Genomic DNA, 20,957 nt, shown 5'->3' on the forward strand with positions numbered 1-20,957 from the left:
GAAAACGGTACTTGAGTAAAAAATAAAAAAAAATAAAAAAAAATAGGAGAGAATGATGGGAAACGTAGTGAAAGTGTTTTTGTAGAATTTCATTCTGTTTCAATGACATTTTTTTTAGAGAAATTGTGCATTAAATTCAAGTTTAGGGCTGCAATCATTTTTTTCTATATGTCAGAAAATAGTGAAAAATGTCCACCATAATTTCTCAACATGATATCTTCAAATGTGTTGTCATGCCCAAACTACAGTCCAAATTCCAAAGGTATTCTGTTTCTTATCATATATAATAATCAGAGAAAAGCAGCAAATCCTAACATCTTAGAAGCTGGCACCTGTGAATTGTGGGATTTTTGCTTGAAAAAAAACCCTGATTATTAAAATAGTTGCGATTCATTAACTGACGTTTGACTAACCGCCTAATCACCCAATAGTTTCAGATCTATTCCTGTTGAAGCATTATGATGTTTGCAAGATTTTACAGGATAAAATATCTCAATTCTCAATGACTCACTGAAACGTGTCAGAGCCCTCAGGCGATATTAACAGATGTTTGAAAGCCTACGTAGGTCATTACTTTGCTCTTTGAACCTAATGTTAAGACAAGCATTAAATAAAACTGATGTTAATAAGCAACAAATAACATAAACCAGGTATGACACATGCATGGATGTATATAATCACCATTTCTACCTTAGTATTTACAGTCACTGCTGATTTTCTAAAAACATTTGCCACATAATGTATTCAAAACTCAGTTTCTGCATGCTTTGGTGCAGTCCCATATTAAGGAGGTCAGAGGAGCGTACCTGGGAAGCTGGCAGTGAGGTGCTCCACCAGAGCCTCCTGGTTGACAGGCTTGTGGGCAGAGTTCATAGCAGAGATGGCCAGGCACAAGATTTCCCCCAGCGGGATGAACTGTGACTGGCTGATAGGTGACATACTGATCGGCGACACGTCACCTGCGGGGGGAGGAGGGGAAGGAGGAGGCACAACTGTTAGATCATGAATGAACAGCAGGCGCAGCGTGTGAAGCTATGATGTAATGGTCAAACCGCAGCAGTTTGCATGCTGCCTGGAACAGCTCCACCCCTCCTCTCTGTGCTGCCTTTAGCCTCTCATTCCTCCCTGTTTCTCGTAGGTTAGCAAAGCGAAGCAGCTGCTGCAGCAACCGTAGTGTGGGTTATCACCCGAGTCGTTTTCGCATTCACATCATCTCACCAAGATAAAAGGAAGCTTCCACAATCAAACCCAACATCTTTGACATTTAAGAAAACATAACTGACTTTAGCTCCACATTGAGAGCTCACACACAGGCATTCTCTGTTGCCTTTGTTGAATTAAGCAGGCTTTGCGGTCCGCAGTAGTGAGTAGTGAGATCATCCTACAACCAGACGGCCCGGCTTCAAGCCCCTCTGAGAGCAAGCATCTGCCCTGCTGAAAGGTTGTAAAGCAACACGCTGAATTCATCGCTGCAGCAACTATGCTGTAGCTGACCCTGTCTTAAATGACCTAAATCTGGTGATTGATCGAGAGAATCAGGTGATACAATGTAGAAAATATACCATCAAAGCCTCCATCTCTCATGCCTAACCTAACATTAGGTCTCCCGATGTTCACCGATAAACAGTATTAATGTTGCCTTATTGATCGCTGTTTTAAAATTTTGTTATCATTTGGCTATCCACACTTCATTTACCGAGCTGAAAATCTGTGCAGGGCCCCGCCTCCTCACCACACTCAGCTGAATGGTCAGTTAAGCAACACGATGACGTTATCTCTGCTTAGTATCACAGCCCCTTCAGCTTTACTTGTTTTTTTTTTAGTAAACATGAGAAAAGCTGGATCTGCCAGTGAATTGGTCCAAAACAAATCCCCATCTGGTGCTTTTATAGTATAGTACAGTATAGTACATGGGAATGAGGTTGTAGTATGTATGTTTCACATCTTACAATGAAGCAAAAACAGCCAAATATGCAAATATTTATAAAATAAGGGACAGAAAGGATCTGATTTTCTTGGTAAGTTCTTGAAGAAAGATTTTGTAATCTCAACAAACGCCAAATATGAATCTGTCACAAAATCTGGCGCACGACTGAACATTTGGGTACTTGGGAAAACAATTTGGGAAAAAAAACATTGCTGAATGCATATTTTCTCAGTGTTTTACCATTGGTTTTATTTATATATCTAAACATGGGTAAGTAAATTTGAAGGAGATGGGAAAATATGTAAGGAAGTAAAAAGTTTACAGAGATTTGGACCCAAGGAAATGCAGTATTGAACTTTAAAACAAGCCAAATGAGTGTCCAATAACAAGAGAAAGCTTTAGATTAAATAATTCTAAATATTTCTCCTTTCCCATTTTTATTTAACCATATTTGATATATTAGAGAAATAAGGAAGATGGGAAGTTAGCAACATTTCCCACTTGATAACACAAACATTTTGTCCACTTTGAACTCTGCCCTTTGACCCCAAATCAAACTGCCTTTGCTCTGTGTAGAGAGAGGGTGGCGCTTCTGATGGTGGTGGAGTGTCAAAAACTCACCTGGCGCACGATAACTTGGCGGGGACGGAGAAAAATGAGGAGCAGGAGGGGGAGGAAGATGCTGCTGCTTCTGCACACGGATGTCTTTCTCACTACGGGAGAGATTGTGCTCCAGCGGGCGCTCGGTAAGCTCCGAGTTGGGCCAGGCCCGCCGCAGATTGCTGCTGCGGTTCTTCTTCATCGTGACCCCTTTACCAGGTGGCCTTCACCCCCCCCGGGGGCTTCTGGGATAATGTGGAGGGAAGGAAGGAGGGAGGTGGGGAAGGGTGGGGGGGGGGGGGTGGGGGGGGGGGGCAACCTCAGGCTCAGTGCCTCCCCCGCATCAGTAAGAACGTCCCGCTAGAGCGATCACACACCAGACATGGCAGGAACCAGTGTGCACCTTCACACACATACACACGTCTCATTTACGTCCACGAGCAAGCTCCAAACGACTGTGTTCGCACTGTGGGTGGTTGTCATCGGCTGCTGGGCTCTCCCAGGCTGATCTGGAGCGATGGAGGCGCAGGTGATTGCGCGAGGCATCACCCTTTCATCGGCATCAGTCCCAGCCACCATTTGTAGCATCCCCATTTGCATGCGTAGGGAGGCACATTACGTAGCCGCTCTGATGTGGGAGGAGGGAGTAGGAGAGAGGTGGGGGGGCCGGGGTAGAGATGAGGGAAATGGGGCATTGGAAGCAAGGAGGACGGTGAGGAGAGATTTCAGTGGAGGTTCTGGGATCCGCTTGTTTCTTTTGAGCAGAAGGTAACACGGGAAGGAAGGGAGGGGATAGATGGATGGATGGTCAAATATTCAAAGCTTAAGAGGCCCAGTCTTCGACAATAGCTCAATTCACCACAGGAGTGCTCGGCCGATCCCCGGAAAACAAAAGAGCCCACTTAAAAAAAAAAAAGAAATAAAAGCTCCATTTACCCTAATGGGCAGTGAAGCCTCAATAGTATGCCAAGCACCGGAGACGACACGTTCACCTCCATCTTTATCCGATCAAGCACAAGACCCCATCGTCCTTTCGACAACAGCACACCAGGAGAGGGTGGGGAGAAAAAAAATGGAGAGCATAGAAATAAATAAATAAATTTCAAGAATAGATATCCACCGTTTACCGCAATCCAACGGAAGAGGCTACCGAGCCTATCGCCGTAGCATCCATTCATTAACAGGGGGGATGCAAACTCCAGTCAACGGCAAATCTCTTTCAACGCTAATGCTGCAGCTGCTCCCAGCACCTCCAGGAAGGGTGTGTGTGTGTGTGTGTGTGTGTGTGTGTGTGTGTGTGTGTGTGTGTGTGTGTGTGTGTGTGTGTGTGTGTGTGTGTGTGTGTGTGTGTGTGTGAGAGAGTGAGAGAAAGTGTGTATGCGCGCATCCGCCTGCTGCGCGCGATTCTGCGTGAGCATGCATGCGTCTGTCTGGGTGATTGAGGCTGAGGGGAGGGGTGGAGAGGATGCGAGAGAGAGAGAGAGAGAGTGAAAGAGAGAGAGAGATATCGAGGACATATATAAGGCAGAGAGGAGAGCAAATATCAACAGCTTGAAACACACACAAGAAAAAAAAATAAAAAAAATATTCAGCCCTCAGATGATGTCCGGGGAATAGCTCAGGCTCTGAATCTTTGGCTGAATTTTCATCCTTACCCTCCTTCCTCTCTTCTTCCCTCACCCTCTGCTCTTGAAGGATAAGGGGGCCCCTTAAACCACCATCCGTCCTGTTTATGGGTCTCACCTCAAGCTAAAGACTTGACAGGGCTACAACCGAAGGGAATCGTTTTAAAGGTGCTGATTTGTGTCTCTCATCAGTGCTTCCCAACCGGTTGATTCTGTAACTAATTCTGTGTGGAGCTGTCAGTGAAAAAGGAAAAACCCCAAAGCATCACCTTGATCACGTCCAGAGTGACGGTTGGAGGGACGGAATAAGGAGCAAAGTGAGAGGGCAGGACAGGCCACGGGTTCGGGGGGGGGGGTACGGTGTCACAACCAATCTGCTCCAGTTCACTGATACCAAAGAAGGGAGGAGAGGAAGGGAAGGAGGGGTGAGGGGGGTGAGGGGGAGGAGGAGGAGGAGGAGGAGGGAGAGCGACACCACACCAGCCATTTTATTTCTCAGTAGTGCTGCAACAGCCTTTGTTGCCATGACGACGCAAGCCGATGATCTCATAGCTGTTACCTTTGAGTGCTGTTCCCTTAAAGAGCCAGTTACTGGAGATAGAAGCAGACAGACACAACATAGACGAGGACTGAACTGTCTGTTATGTGGACAGAAAATACTCCTGCATCGCTGCTGGAGATCTGAGATCCTTCAACACCTATCTTACAACAACTATAAGACACAGTTACACTAACTGGGAGAAATAAATAGCACCGAGCCCTGATAGTGGCAAGAATTTTGTTCTGAAAACTACATCCACAGTGACTACAATGATATGCTGGATATCCCATGGCAAATCCTGCTGACTCCAAATGTCAGGCAATTAGAGTTGGGACAATTAGTCGATTAATTGATTAGTCGATCGAAAGAATTTTTGGATAATTTATTCATTGTTTAAGTCACTATTCAAGCAAAAATACTTAACACAAAGTGCAGCTGAGATGGTTTGTTTTGCAGGTAAATGGTCAAAACCAAAGTATTAGATGTATTATGATACTGACGGGATGTTTGGTGTTGATGAAAAGTCAGTGGATTACCAGTCAGACAGACCAACATCCATAGAGCCACCACTAGCGTGGCTAAAAATGTTTTGAAGATACAAATTACACTGCGTTGAACTCTCATAAAATGTTACAGCTGTGTGACAATGGTGGGATAGTACCATGCTGCTGTTAAAGACAGTAGTTCTGAGCTATAAAGAATGTGTGGCCTGTTACAAATTCATCCAACTTCCTTGCCAACAGGACCATTTCTGCCAGTGTCTGCCCTCCAGTGGAACATTTATGACAACACGTCTTTTTCACAGTTAGCTCTTTAGGCCAGAATAAGGGACAAAAGAAGTGTACACAACATCCTACATAACACATCTGACATTAAGATATATGGGCAGAAATCTCTCTGCGTTAAACATTTCCCCCAATTCTCTACTGGGACCATCCCTTTCCTTCCAGTGGAAACCGTGGCTGTAGCAGGGAATGCAGTGCCATAGCGTTTTCCTGAACAAATGCTCCACTTTTCCTTCCTTAAAAGCAAACACTCCTCCCAGTCCATTGTTTATATCCTGCTAACGGATACAAAGTCCCTCAGATAATCAGATTGAATTGTCAGTATTAAAAAACACTTTGTTTCCACATTGCTGAAAATCCACAACTTTTTGTCTAAATGTTGTAATCCAGCTACGTTTTGGCTCTCGGCCCTAATCAAACATTCTCAGGCAGTTTGGGGGATAATCTGCATTATGTAAACGTGTAGCAGTCACATGAGGACATGCAGCACTATATGTTTACAAATCAAAATGCATTTCACAACAGCGATATGACTTCAGCCTTCTGTTACTCTAAGACAACTCTATTAGAGTTAGATTTATTTTATTTTATAGTAATGGAGATTTTAATCCATTCCTCTTTCCCTGCAGCCTGTCTGTGAGTTTTCTTCTTACACTCTTTTGTGCAAGGCATGGGCATAAAAAAAACACTTTCTTTCAGATGCATTCAGTTGTCCAAAATCTTGTTAATATAGACAATATAGTCGTAACATTTTGCAAGTATCTATTTTGCCAAATGCTGACCTTCTACACACAGTTAATGAACAGCCTATGGTGAAAATTTGTCTGAACTTTATTTGAACTTGTCTCGCAAACTTAAATCTTGACACTACAGCTGAGTCACAGAAACTTGCAGTTCATACTAGAAAATCAACTCTGCGGTGGTTTTTATCTTTGTACTTTTATTCCTACTCTAGGACATTTTCCATATGATTAAACAACACCCCAAAAACGTTTTGCGTGCTAGAGCAGTTTCAGGTGATCTCAAAGAGGCAAAATGGTTAAAATGTAACTCCTGGTTGAATTCACATGAGCTTACTATTGAAGTAAAGATTGATTATGCTGCCCAATAATGTGGCCCTGTTCTGAGTTAATTTCCAAGATATATATCTGTCTTTTGTAGTGGACAACTTATAACACACAAATAATAAATATATATATATATATATATATATATATATATGTGTGGACCAACACTATATAAGCACTGTTGGTTTTGGCATTATAGAGTCTGGTGAGTTATTAGCTTTAAGACAAACATTCCACAGCTTATCAGTGCGTTTTCTTCAGTAGTGTCAGTGAAGTAAACGACACTTCATCTGGTAGACAGGCACAGAAATAAAAGCAGCGGCTCAAAATCTATCTTAAGATTTACCTTTGGCTATAACAGCCCTAACTAATTGAAGTGTTTCAATACAACCAATGTCTAGCAGCTATATGATATATGATAACACGGACGGAGCTGTAGAGGTGTTTGAGCAGTCAATGCACACTAAAATGTACAGATTAATAAGAACAATGAAGAGTCTGGGCAGTGTTGTGCCATAGCAGTATGAACCACAGGTTGACTTGTTTAGACAAACAAATTGCTTGATCCCAAAGTTGAAAGAATATCTTTAAATTTTGTAGTTCCATTAACTTCGGAAGATAGAGCTGCGAATGACGTCACACCAGAGTTGAATGCGTACAAGTCGGATTTTTCATTGTGGGGTTAGCTTACGAGGGTTTTTTTTTTTGTGTGCATACAAACACTATAGCAGCATGTCCACCGACAGAAGTTGAACATTACTGTGTGCACAGAAGTGCTAATAACTGTATGTTACTACAGCTTTCACAACTGTTGATGCACGGGGCATCCATGTTGGCGTTTTTCGGACTTTTTCTCTGCTACAGTTTGATGCTGCTCACTCATGGAACTCACAATCTAAACCGAGGCTCTATCGTGAAACAGACATAAATAAGGTACGTGTACACACACACACTCTCTCACACACACACACACACACACACACACACACACACACACACACACACACACACACACACACACACACACACACACACACACACACAGACACACACAGAAGCTTATGATGGGTGCAGTTGCTGACAATACCTCAAGTCATCCAAACCTGTCCCAGCACATTCATGAGTTATAGGCTTGTCAGAAGAAGATGAGTATGAGTGTGGGAATGTTAAACTGGAGTAGAACTGGGCCCAAGTGCTGTCTCCTCTTTCTGGATGAGTAAACCTACCTGATATGAAGCAGCTGAGGTTATAAGGTGAGATGCTGCCTAAACTCCTCATCAGACTAGCTACGACTGGTTTCACGCAACCTGTCTTAACTCACAGAGGGTGTAGACATTATATATTTAAGTTAAAAAAAGGAGAGTCATATTAGGTTGAATGTCAATCAGCAGCATTTGCCAGCTCTTAAAGCGCTGTGGAAATCAGCGTGAAACAACCAGCAGAGCCGCAAACTGCAGGTAAATCTGTCAGAAAGGCATTTAGATCATCAAAGGCAACAATCACAAATCAGCTCTGTAACATGTTGGTGAGATACAGAAAAATCTTCCAATTGTGAAATAGTTTTTTGTTTTTTTTCACATTTGGTTCTTTGTTATTGAGCACCTAGTTTGCAGGGGAAGTAACAACACTCATTCTACAAATCTCAAGTCTCAAGTCCTTGAAGACATGTCCAGATAGAGCTGGGCAATATATCGATATTATATTGATATCGGGATATGAGACTAGATATCATCTTAGATTTTGGATATCGTAATATGGCATAAGTGTTGTCTTTTCCTGGTTTTAAAGGCTGCATTACAGTGAAGTGATCGTCATTTTCTGAACTTAGCAGACTGTTCTATTATTTGCCTTTACTCACTTAGTCATTATATCCACATTACTGATGATTATTTATAACAAACCTCATTGTGTTAATGTTTTGTGAAAGCACCAATAGTCAACACTACAATATCGTAGCGGTATCGATATCGAGGTATTTGGTCAAAAATATCGTGACATTTGATTTTCTCCATATAGCCCAGCCCTATGTCCAGGTCTTCATAAGTAAGCTGCAAGGCTCTTGCGAGTCTTTTCGGGTCTCTGAATGCTGACCGTTGACACAGCATTTGATTAGGTAGTTAGCTTAGAGATAAATATCTCTCTTACAAGAGAACCAAGAACAAAAGACAATTCAGTCATCATCACAAACCCAGTCACATTAATTAAAACATTCACAAGTTGTTACTACATTATCAGTAAGTATAACTTTAAAGTATTTCAGAGGAGTTAGAGTCTCTAAGTTGAGTTTGTTTTGCAGTGCATTCCAGTAGTAAAATGCACAATACCTGAAACTAGTCTTCCCCAGTTCAACATTATTCAAGGTGTGCAGCTCTTTTTCATTGTTCCGGGATCTTATTGTGTAAAAACCTGACACGTGGATGTTTTTGCTATCAAGTCTCAGGTCAGCTCAGGTCTTTAGGATCTGTCTGAGCTGAACAGTAAAATCCATGTCCTCATTTTTGTGACTTTTGTGAAGTGTGATTCAAGTCCAAGTCTCAAGTCTACAGGTGGACAGAGCATACAGTGTTAAAGGGAATACTGCCAAATGGTATGCAAGTAAATATGGCTCAGTGGAGTTCAAGCAATTTATTTGTGGCATCTAGTCGACTTATTCTGACAGATTGTGTGTCCAAGATTTGTCAGATTTAATTACATGTTATTACCACTGCACTCTACACCTATTGTTAACACTCTTTCTAAACGCTTGCTTTTACTGGTGGATGAGTTTGCTTTGATAGGCATATTTGCGTGGCCATGCTGCAAGCCACATTTCCCATGCAAAGAAAGCATATTAACAGCGCTGTCATTAAAACTCTTTCCCCATTATATCAAAACACGTCCATGCAGAATGAAATTAGGTGGGAAGTAAGGAATCGTATGTAAAGGACCGCCTGTGCAACTTTACATTCTACAGTTGAGTGCAATATAGCATGAGTGTGCATGATTCTTAACATAGCCTACCTATGCACTTGATGTCAAAGCCCTGTGGTGGTTTTAGGGTCCGTCTGGTCCATCCGTTCCTGAGGACCTGGAGATGAACTTCTTTCCCCTGAATCAGCAGCACATGCTCATCTATCCAGCCGAGGAAGAGGATCTCAGACAGCGCGTGTGTCAGCGCCTTGTTCCAGAAATGCTGCATGTTCACGGCTTTGAAATTAGCGAATACCTCGTAGCCGGTGTGATGCTGTAACCTTACTGAGAGCGCGGTCGGTGGTGATGGTGATGATGATGGGGGGTCCTCTTCATCTTCTCCGCGGCGCTGCGACAGCACCAGAGCCAGAGAGTGCGGAGCTACTTGGAGGAACTTCTCCATTCCTGCTCCACTCAAAGTTAACGGTCGTCCGCGTGGAAGTCAAAGAAAACTACTGTTCCTTTACTGTACGGCATTGTTTAGACCACGCGTGCATGTTTCAATCCCCAAAACTGCCTGATAATCTTAACCGGTTCAGACATATTAAAGAAATGGACAACCGAGTAGAAGAAAACACGCTGCGCTGATCCAGAGTCTGCAGCACGACGTTTAGAAATGTTAAACACAGGTGCTCCACGTAAAATCGGGGAAATGAGCAACCTGACGCGCCATCCGCTGCAGCCAACTAACCCAACTGTCAAAGAGTATTAGGGCCTATTTTCAGCGACAAAAGAGGCGAGGACATGTGCTGCGTTCATGCACCACACGTAAACTCCTACTTTACACTTTGCAAGACCACCAGTCAGCCTCTTTTTTTCGTTAGATTGTTTACTAATTTTATGCTGATCTAATAGTTAACAATAACAACAGCCAATGTAATGTATAACTCAAAACATCAGCATTTTAGCAATGGACTAATGGGACAAAAAAGTTGGCCAGAAAAGAGAAACACCTGCACGATTTAGGGCAAAATCAACTTCAGCTTTATTGTCAGTCACCAAAGCGACATTTGTCTTGATACAACAGTAGTTGTACAGTAGTGCATACCTCATAATAAAATACATTATAAAATATGGCACACATATTCCCCCACACAAGCTCAAAAACTACCATGGAGTTCAACCAACACCATCAAATATAAGTTTCACAAAGATACTTTAAAATACTAGTGTTTTTTTTTTACGGGACTTCTGTACTAGATTGCATTATAATATACAGTGGTATCTCAATAATTTGCAGATTTTTATGGCAGAAATCAAGGGACATAAAGATGTTTTATCTCTCCGATATGCCTCAGATAATTCTGTTCTCAAAACTCACAATTCAATTCAATCAACAAATCAATCCTGGACACTTGATTGTAGAGCTGTAACGATTTGTGGATTAATCGAATAGTCGATGAACTAGCAAATCATTAATAAAAGTAAGTTTTCATTTTTGTTTGCAAAAATCCCACAATTTGATAGTTAAATCTGAAAATGTATGCAAACAACAATCATACAATAAAGTTAATACAATCACGCCAGCAAGGGATGATTTACTTTCGATTGGGTATCGTACAGAGTTTTTGCCAAGCCTATAATCTTAACATTTAACAAAAATGAAAAAAATGAGTGCATGTTATGCTTGTATACTAGCAGCCTATATCAATAATACATTATGGTGCAATTTGTTAAATCAACTTCTAATTTAGAGGTGTATATTGTTGGTGTGTAGGTGTTGTATACTGTAAGTGTCAACAGTGAGCCTTTGCATTCAGCACATCCAACAGGTACTAAGTGGCTTGTTGTTTGCGAGAGCTAGTTTCGGTGTGTTGGCAGGGAAGGAATCTGAGGCCCAGTTTTATTTGGCCCAAGGCCTCAGGATCTGGTGGCCCAGTTCTTCTCACCTCGATGCATGCCAAACCTGATGTAATCCTGTCTGTTTACAGTTGACAGTGTGCATAAGTAGACCCTTTAATGTGCTTGTAGAGGTTATCAACACTGACAAGCCTTGATGGGAAAATGAGAACTTTTAACTTTAGTAATATATCTGGGAATGTTGATGATAGTCACTACTTTAAGAACCAAAAACAAAATCAATAACACAAGACATCAAATGAAAAGTGTTTTTTATTTTTTCAGAAAAAAAAAAAAGATTACACTAACCTCACAGCATCACTGCTTACAAAATAGTGATAAAGAAAAAGCCAAAAAGTGACGTTCATAGCAAAGTGTAGTATTCTGATATGACTTAAAAACTAGATTGTCAAACAACGGTGACATATTTTTTAACAGCAAAGATAATTTTATTACCGTAAATATTGAAGTATTTACTCAAATGACCAGCACCTGGATCAGTATACAATCAAATTTAGCTTTGTCTGTTATAAATCACACAATATTGATACGTATAAAGGTTTGACTCACAGTTCCACAACAATCCATTGGACATGTTTCCAAGTTATTGACCGTAACTATCAAAGCAACGTAAAAAGGCATTTTAATTCGCCATTTTGTCTTTAAAAAACACAAACACATGAGCTACTGCCTAACATGAAATGTAAACCTTGTGTTCAAGTATGAAAATATGCCTCAAATTAAAGCATTGTGCAGGTGGGCTGGCTTAGGCAAGCTATGAAGCCTGACACCGACTAAATTGAGGCAACTGTCCATTCAAACAAATCCATAATGAGAAAAATTAAATACACAAAAAATTGAATTCTGAGCTTTAAAAACCAACAGAACACAAGATAGCTTAATGGATGTTCCTGAATTTGCTACACATTATGCTTTAATGTATCTGAGTGCAAGTGCAGCATTCATTTAGGCTTTACACAACTAATCAAGTACCAATTTAGTGAATTATTCATTATTTTTGGTTGTGCAACCTTCATGTCAGATATCACTACACTAACTCAGTGGAAAAAGAAAAGAAAAAAAGGCGGAAAAGAAAAATACAGACATAGAAATGACACACGTAATCCCTTTGAAACAGACTATCAACTTGCTTAGACACTCAAAATAAAATAAACTGCTGACTCATAAAAATGTTGATGCTGGAGGGCAGGAAGCCCATCTATGGTTTCATGATTAAACAAATATAGAAGACCAAACTTCCTATCAAACTGGCTCCTAATGTTTCCCTGAAATGTGTAAAGTTTGAACAGAAAAGAGCCATTCACTGGAACAAAATTGTGTGCTTGGTATTACAAGGTCAATTACATTATCTTTAGATTAATGATTGTTCAATTTTATTGTATTCTGACAATGTCCAAAACAACCACAACTTTAGGTTAAATGTTAAAAAGAAAATACTAAATTGTTTTCCTGCAAGGCTAAAAAATGGAATGCCTTATGTATCAGAACTATATCCCACACAGAAAGAACCTTATAATGCCAAGCTTGTGAAATGTGACTTTGCATCTCCCAGAAATATGTAAGCTGAAGTTTAACCCTTGTGTTGTCCTTCGGGTCCCAGTGACCCGAAGGACAACACAAGGATTATGTACTTCCGTTTACTTTGTTGAGAATTGCTCTCTAAACAAGGGTTAATACAGCACCTTAGTTCTTGTTTGTACAGCATTTTGGTCAGCTTAAACTGTGTTTAAATGTGTTCTAGAAATAAACTTTACTTACTTACTTTACAAGAAACAGGGTTTAGAGAGGAATTCTCAACAAAGTAAAGGGAAGTACATAATCCTTGTGTGGTCCTTCGGGTCACAAGGGTTAAAGAGCCATTCAGTCAGACAGTAAACTAATTGACAAACACCACGTCATACACATCCTCAGGCTTTCTTCTGCAGATGCAGGCTGAAGTCCTCTGATGTAAAGAGGACATCAAGGAGAAAAATACATCTCCTTGGTCAGCATTGATACAATGCAAGGAATTTGTTTCTTTGCATGAAAGCCTGGTGAATTGGAGACCGACTCAAACTCTACTGCCACCTTGTGGTTCACTCGTGTCATGATGTGCTGCAGCTCCACTTCTTTTCCATATTTGCTGATCATGTCACAGAGTGACTGCATGAACCAGGACCCGGTCATAGTGTTCCTCCATGAGTAGTAGCCTGTAGACAGATGAGTGATAGAACACCAAATACAATACATTAAAGGGAACAATAAGTACACAAAAAGACCTGCGTTTGTGTGTATGAGTACTAACCTGGGGCTGTGGAGAAGGCATAGAGAAAGTCTGCTTCCACAGGGATCTTAATGCCATCTTCTGCACTGTCTGCTTCAATGCCTGGATCCAGATCAGTGCCTCTGCAAGCCTACTCAATGTGCACACAAACAAAACAAAGACTAGTTTAGACATTTAAGCAAAGCCCAATGGTAAGTTAGTGCAGAAGGGAAAAAAAACAAGAAACTCTTATATACCTGAATGAAGAAGAGTTTGGGCTTTCCCACCAGGGATTTGCAGCGATCACCTCGAAAAAGTGATGTCAGACTCTTAAGCTCTACTGATCCATCCGTACCAAAGAACACGCCCTCATCTCCATGACTCAACAGGACACAGATGAATGAGGCGTAGCAGCTGTGATCTTCCTTTGACACTGAATAAAAAGACATGTAGAGCATTTCATTTATTTTTGTATGAGATGATATAAAAGACAGAAGGTGAAAAGAGCCTGTGTGTGCATGCGTGCGTGCGTGTGTGTGTGTGTACACATTTTGTATGAGTTCTGCCTCAAACTTACCAGAAGTTAAGACCTGCTCCATCTGCTTGACTGACTGGTCGTTGTAAACCTTCACTTTATAACCCAACTTCCCAAACACTTTCATCGCGTTGCCTGCATCTACATCTGTACCATTACGTTGATTCATGCCTTTAAAAAAAACAAAGCAAACAGTATCTTGTTACTTAAACACAATGAAAACACTATTACAAAAAAGGAACCAACATCTCACAGGCAGTGTTGAAAGGTGATTTCAAAAAGGCCACGCAACAAAACCAGGGGTGGGGGTGGGGGGGGGGGGAGGACAAACCCGCACCGTGATGGTGGGATTTTGGAGTGCACCCTTTCTTATTAGTACATGAAGTCTGGTTAGCTCACATATCTTTAACCTAATCAGCCAGAAAAAGTGAAAACCCCTAGACAGGTGTAAATAATGAAGTGATTGATGGCTGAATAGCATTTGCTGTCACACTGTCATGGCTGACTGGGACATTTGAATTGAACAGTTGGTCATTATTAACACCTGTGCTTTTCCTACTATGACAACTCAAAATTTCTGCTGTGAAAAGGGGTAGTTTAATACAAAAGCTCTCCAAATCTTGATTTTGTATAATTCATTGCAATTAAATGTTGTTCTATTTAATCTTTAAATTAATTTTATTGCAATTCTCTAATACTTTTTACTTCTCTTAGCATCGTGAACACTATTCAACTCAGACCTACTTTAGCAAGGTAAGTTTTTTCTTCCCTACAGTTTTTAATGCATCTTTAACAGAGTATTGATCTGACTTTTACTTACGGCCTAACATTTCTACACTTTATACAAATTTGTGTGGGCACAACCATGTTGTGTGCTGTCAAACTACATAGTCTAGCCACCCGGCCACTGTCTGTCTGTGTGGTTTAAACACCTCTCCAGTTTGTTAGCCACAGTAACTGGTCACCCGCTCTGTAAGAGTGAGACAGTGGACCACAACTAGCCTGCCCATCACAGGATTTTTCTTGGTTAAACAGGCTTAACCACTGATGATGTTTACCCCACTCATATCATATGATGTACTGTACTTCTTGTGCAACAATGTTGACCAAGTAGTCATGTGTACTCAGTTATACCTGCTTGACGGGTTTGTCAAACACAAGTCTGACAGCAAAATGTGACCATTATACAGTAACTCTAATGCCGAGCAGATTAAAGCTGTATTCGTGCACGTTGATATCCAAGGTCTACTCAGACAGATAATAGAGGCTCTTTCAATGATAGCATATACTGCTCTTCAGCTTTTCAACCTAACATTGCACAATGCTACTAAAGAGTAGGCAAGGACTAAGGTCAACTCAAGCATGCATACATTATCTCCAACTATTGTAGCCACCAGGCCTTTATATCCAAAGAGAAGCAAGCACTGGAAAAACATTCCCTTTATAGATCATTTTAGGGGAAGACATGGTCATGCTTCACAAAAAAGATTATTAACACCCAAAGGACACATATGGCAATAACTTTCTTACTGTATCCTGCCACGCTAAAGCAAGACTACCACAATATCCAAGTGACTGGGCCATTACATTAATATACAGAATACAGTGTTTCCTCTAGGATTTCTTTTAGCAGTGGGGCCGCCAAATGTTTTACGTATTAAACGGAACTGACACTTCGCTGCAACACAAACACATATATTTATTAACCTCTATTCACACACAATGAGGCATATTTTCATTTTGTTTTGATTGAACTGTATTTTTGAGGAACTGTAGGTCTACAAAATGATTTGTACAAGAAATTCTTCATAGGGAAACCAAAACCCAAAGTAGGCTATAGTATGAAACCATTCATAATGAAACTAATTGCATATTTGCCTCAGTGGCAAAGTTGGCAGCCTTGCTGTGTGCATTTGCTTTTTCTTGGCTTTTGGAAAAATAACTCTAAGGCTCAGTTATAGGACAATTCAGAAAGAGGTGGCCCATTAATGCTGAGTAGCATACATGCTGCTAGATGGTCCCCCTGTGGCCTGGACATTTGAAATGTGTAATAACTTTGCTAAATAAAAAAAAAAATACAATCCTGCTGGTACCTGACTTTTCCTTAAAGAGTCTGTATTTTCTTTTAAATACATAAAAAGGCTATATACATTACACAAAAGGCAAAGAAAATACAATCACTTTTACCTATTGCTTAGTAATAATCATAGTATCTGTCAGAGAAACGTAACTAGTAACTAGTCTCGAGTAACAATGTGGGCATTAAGGTGGTAAGTGGGCAGAAGAGAGATAGAGAAAGAGGAAGCAGACGTGTTGTAGATCATGCAACCGGAGCAGAGTTAGTGGTTATTCATGTTATAACGTGGGCCCTGGAGGTAACCAGTCTCCCCTGGTTTTCTGACCACCGTCGGAAACGAAGCGATCAGGAAAGGTTAACCCATTGAAGATTTTAACAGCTTATTAACGTGCCTCATCTGTTGACATTTCCGAATGCCTTCCTACAGTTGCTTAATAAAACGGGCTTTCCACACAAACAAACGTAGCCTACATGTGTCATTAGTATGAGGGAAAAAAATGATATTAACGGTGTCGGGCTCGGACACAAATTTCTTAATGCTTGTCGGACTCCGGCTGGGTTCGGTCACGGCTCTGTCGGACGCGGCCGGGCTCGGACAGAAAAATTCGGCCCGATCCGGACTCTAGTGGGCATCACCGATGCGCTGAAGGCAAAGCCAGAGTCGGTAACGTAGGCTACGGCGTGGATGGACTCTGTTCTGAATCAGAAGAAAAGCACCGGGCGCTCGCTCTGTGAAAGGCGCGGTACACGTAGATGGCCGGTAGCTGTCAACGTGTTCATATAACTTTATACATGCTACAACTGGCTGGAATCATTGAACACATCCTCTCCAAGGAGTGCACCAGCTTTAAAATGTCCCGGAGGAAGTTCATGCAGCAACTGGCAGAGGAGCTGAGAGCGGAGTTGACGGAGGAAAAAAAGGAAAGCGGCGCACGGCGCTGCGCACCGCAGACACTAAAACGGAGGCAGTGCAGGTTAGGTTATAAATGTTAAAATGACATAGGCCTACTTTTAATTGTTATTTGGCTGTGAATTATGTTGAATGAATTCCCCCCAATATGTTTCGGGACATGAATGTTTGAAATAATCACTGTTTAGCCTACTATGCCATGATATCAGGGGCGTTGTATTGAATCAACAGCCACGTGCAATTTAGCTAGCAGGTGAAGGTGAAACTAATAATGTGCAATAACTACAGACTAATACAGGCTTAAAGGGATGATAGAATGATTATATAGGGTATTTTACACTGTTCCTTAAGGTCTCCTACTAGGGTATGTAACATTGGTTGGGCTGAAAATTGCCCGAATGCTATTTTATTAGGCCCTTAACTACCCTGTGAATATGGCTCTATTTGGAACAAGAGCTTTTCTTCCAAATATGGTATGCTCATTAATATTCCGAATGAGCTACGTGCTGATTGGTTTGAGCAAACTACATAGAAACACATGGGAGACTCTCATATTTCAGACACTGCAAAGTTGCACATTGTTTATCGGGCTATTCCATTACAAAATTCACTTCTGAAACTTTTTTATGCGAGAAGCGAACTATGTAAAGCTCAAATATGGGCCGCTTTACGAAAATGGATGGCTAATTGCAAATTTTGTCCAACTGTGTGTCGGAGTTCAGCGCCGGTGCTGCCTGTGTTGTTGCCTCGCCGCCCGGCCTGCCTTCCTTCACAGACCCCGGCCTGGTGTGAGGTACTTGGAGCTCCGTCACGACTGGCAGCCCACAGCACTTCATACCCGCGCAAAGTCATCGTCTCTTGGGCTAATGACAACCAAATGCCCCTGCCCTGACAGAGCTCCAGGGCCTGCAACTCCCCTCTTCCTGCTAGCTAAATGCCCGGTGTATGTGAGTGAGAGCGCGGTCAGTGAACTTGTTACGCCAGCAATCTCTTACCACAGGTTTCAGTTAATCTTTTAATGTGTGTACTTATAATGTGTTGAGTTATTTAAACAAATGATTGGGGAAATAAACGCCGCTTGTCCACGAGTCCCATTGATAGAGCCTGCAAGTAATATCCTAGGAAGGAGTCCCCTTCTCCAGATATCTGACAGGGATGTCCTCGCAACAAATTAGCCGAAAAGAAGCTTGTGTACACCAACTGGGAACTCGACAAGGACACCACAGGCACCTCTACAGCCAGCTAAGCTCTAACTTCTAATGAAATATTTAACTGCGTACATCTGAGCCAACTCACCCATTAACTTTGGGCTAACCTGTCGGTTTACATTCTAGATTAACTAAACATTTCAAAATGGCATATTATTAAATGCCAGTGTGGCTCTTTGTGGAATTCTGCAAAAATAAGCCTGAACCCAACATCAAGAGAGAATCAACATATCAAACAGGGACTACAAGTAATTGTTTTTATTACCTTGTAACTATTAAAATCAATTATTTTGATAATAATTTAGAGTATAAAATTTAACAAATGGAAACTTGTCATTTGTTAAATTTTATACTCTAAATTATGAATAGGCACGTGCCTGTGGTGAGAACCTAAGAGTTATTTTGTCAGACTAAAAACCAGAGGGTATTTACTATTTAAATTACAATGATATAGAGGTAAATATGTTTTACTTTACATTATTAACATATATTTCTGTTCAAGTGTTACACTACAGCACTAAGTAAAACACAAGAGACTAATTTTATTATTATTAACATGTATAGCTATCAGTTTCAATTTAAATACGTGTCATCTGAAAATAAACTGACCCCAGCCCCCCAAAAAGAACAGAATAAATACCTGTTCTTCTGTCGAAGTTCTTGTTGTTGATGATGATGCACTGGCCGATGCTGGGGAAATTCAGACTGTATCTGAAGCTGTGTCCGCTGGGTTTGGCGTCCACGTCCATTGGGGCAGAAGCGGACAAAGACGACTCTGACCTGAGGGACAACAAAATCATAAGTCTATAATTTAAATGTAAGATAACAACACGATACAAGCAACGCGCGACAAAGAAAGAGCTAATGAAAGTTGGGGAGAAATCATTTCAAGTGTGAGTTACAGGCCTGCATTGGTGCTAAATATATGACATGATTATAACACACTGCTTAAAACAGTTTAGACTTACAAACAGCTAATATTTAATAACTAACCTATCGGGTGAACTATTATGCTATTATTAACTAGGCAGAAAGTAGTTTGGGATATTAATGAAGAAGAACCGCTTCCTCCATCACTGCCTGCTAACTTGCAGAGGACAACAATGAGCTCCTAACGTTAGATAAAGATCGCTAACTAGCTAGCTAGCTAGCTAACTAACGTTACCGTTAAACAAACCGTGACTCACTGTTGTCCACTGGCACTCTTTGCGTCTGTGGAGTCTTCTCCGGTTGCGTTTAGCGACATATTTCTGATTCAGGAAATTAACCACACAGTGAAATCGCACACCCTGTAGTATGATGAACAGCAAACCCAGCAGGCGACAAGACTTGGTAAAGTGTTCAGACCAAGCTAACTAGCTCTAGCCGCGCCTGCTTGACTAATAAACAAAGATGCTGATGTCATACGCATAGAAAAGCACTCGTTTTATACACCAACGCCTGCCGGTGGGAGAGGCGAGTCCCACAGGCACTAGCTAGACCAATGACTGTGTAAATACACAGGCACAAACTCCCCCTGAAGCCCTGATGAGGGGACAGTGTTTTTTTTTTTTTTTTAGAAATACTGAAGTCATATTTTGACCATGCTCAAAAAAGGAATATGGATTTTTATATTGTATTTATTTTATTAAAATGTTCTCTAATCACTTCACCAAACACACACACGTTGAGCTCTAAATGCGGTTCCCCCACATTGCTAAAAAAAGATAAAATACTGGACTGGAATTAGTCTGTAAAAATACCAACTGTGTCAAAGTTTCAATTTCAGACTGTAAAAACTCCCCCAAATTCCCAGGCCCTACATTTTTTTAAGTGTAGATTTCAAACTTGTTATTTTCTCTCCTAAATATTCTACATTATTTCATCCTCAAGCTGACAGTGACATATTAGTATAGATGCATTAATTAGATATTGTCTCACAAATATATTAGTTTTATAAGTTTGGGTGATTATTATAGTTTTGTTTTTTCATAAAACTAAACCCTGACTAATCTAAAGCCTAAATAGTTAGCCAGACAATCTCACAAGTAGCCGCCAATAAGTGGAATTTAACCATGTACTTTACCTTCCATTTTATGCTGTATATTTCTACTTTACTACAATTCTATATTGTACTTTTTACTCCACCACACATAGTTGTAGTCTATGTAGTAGTTAGTTACTAGTTACTTTTCAAATTAGGATTTTCGTCTTCGAACAAATCAGTTTATACATTGGTATGTATCCGACTAAACTGTAACTGTAGAATAAAAAATATTGAAATCTAGTACCCCATTAATACAGTATAATACTCGAAAGTGGCCGTTTTGCATGAGTCATTTCACTGTTGATACTTTAGTACACATTGCTATAGTAATTCTACTTCAGTACAATTTTGGATGCAGGATTTTTACTTGTAATATGGTATTTTTATATGGTGGTATTGCCACTTCTTCTTCTCTAAAGGATCTGAATACTTCTGGTGAATATTAGTTAGCTCATAATTGTGGTTTAACCATATTCTTCACAGAAGATATTTTGATATATCACTGTAGGAAAAGCACAGGTGTACTTTAAATAAAATGAATGATGGCTAAATTTCATTTAGCTGCTTTAGTTTAAAGGTCCTGTTGTTAGAGGCCTTAATTAACC

General features: G+C 40.7%; 2 protein-coding genes across 3 annotated transcripts in view; both read right to left on the bottom strand.

Moving 5' to 3' along the window:
- stox2a (storkhead box 2a) overlaps positions 1–10,184 on the bottom strand; it is a 28,414-nt gene extending 18,230 nt beyond the window's left edge. The window contains exons 1-2 of one of the 2 annotated variants that reach the window (XM_039820423.1): positions 9,546–10,184; positions 807–959 (exon numbers count right to left, since the gene is read on the bottom strand). In XM_039820423.1, the coding sequence (XP_039676357.1) occupies positions 807–959; positions 9,546–9,897 (505 nt within the window). In that variant the 5' untranslated portion in view covers positions 9,898–10,184. Of the gene's footprint in view, positions 1–806; positions 960–2,548; positions 2,810–9,545 lie in introns of those variants that run through there. The other variant, XM_039820497.1, reaches the window with a different exon arrangement.
- A 2,903-nt stretch (positions 10,185–13,087) lies between these two features.
- On the bottom strand, positions 13,088–19,725 carry casp3a (caspase 3, apoptosis-related cysteine peptidase a). Its single transcript, XM_039820614.1, has 6 exons — positions 19,514–19,725; positions 18,967–19,106; positions 14,174–14,302; positions 13,854–14,029; positions 13,639–13,747; positions 13,088–13,543 (listed from the first exon to the last, which is right to left on the bottom strand). The coding sequence occupies exons 1-6, from the start codon at positions 19,570–19,572 to the stop codon at positions 13,314–13,316; spliced, it is 843 nt and encodes a 280-aa protein (XP_039676548.1). The 5' UTR covers positions 19,573–19,725; the 3' UTR covers positions 13,088–13,313.
- Positions 19,726–20,957: the final 1,232 nt, after the last annotated feature.

The sequence above is a fragment of the Perca fluviatilis genome, chromosome 1, assembly GCF_010015445.1.
Source record: "Perca fluviatilis chromosome 1, GENO_Pfluv_1.0, whole genome shotgun sequence".
In the NCBI taxonomy this organism is placed as follows: Eukaryota; Metazoa; Chordata; class Actinopteri; order Perciformes; family Percidae; genus Perca; species Perca fluviatilis.

What these genes read in the sequence shown, in the direction of transcription:
- casp3a (XM_039820614.1), bottom strand. Translation starts at nt 19,572, where the DNA reads ATGTCGCTAAACGCAACCGGAGAAGACTCCACAGACGCAAAGAGTGCC. An exon ending in AAGAGTGCCAGTGGACAACA is followed by an intron (nt 19,107 to 19,513) that starts GTGAGTCACGGT and finishes GTTGTCCCTCAG; the next exon opens with GTCAGAGTCGTCTTTGTCCG. An exon ending in GGAGCAGGTCTTAACTTCTG is followed by an intron (nt 14,030 to 14,173) that starts GTAAGTTTGAGG and finishes CTTTTTATTCAG; the next exon opens with TGTCAAAGGAAGATCACAGC.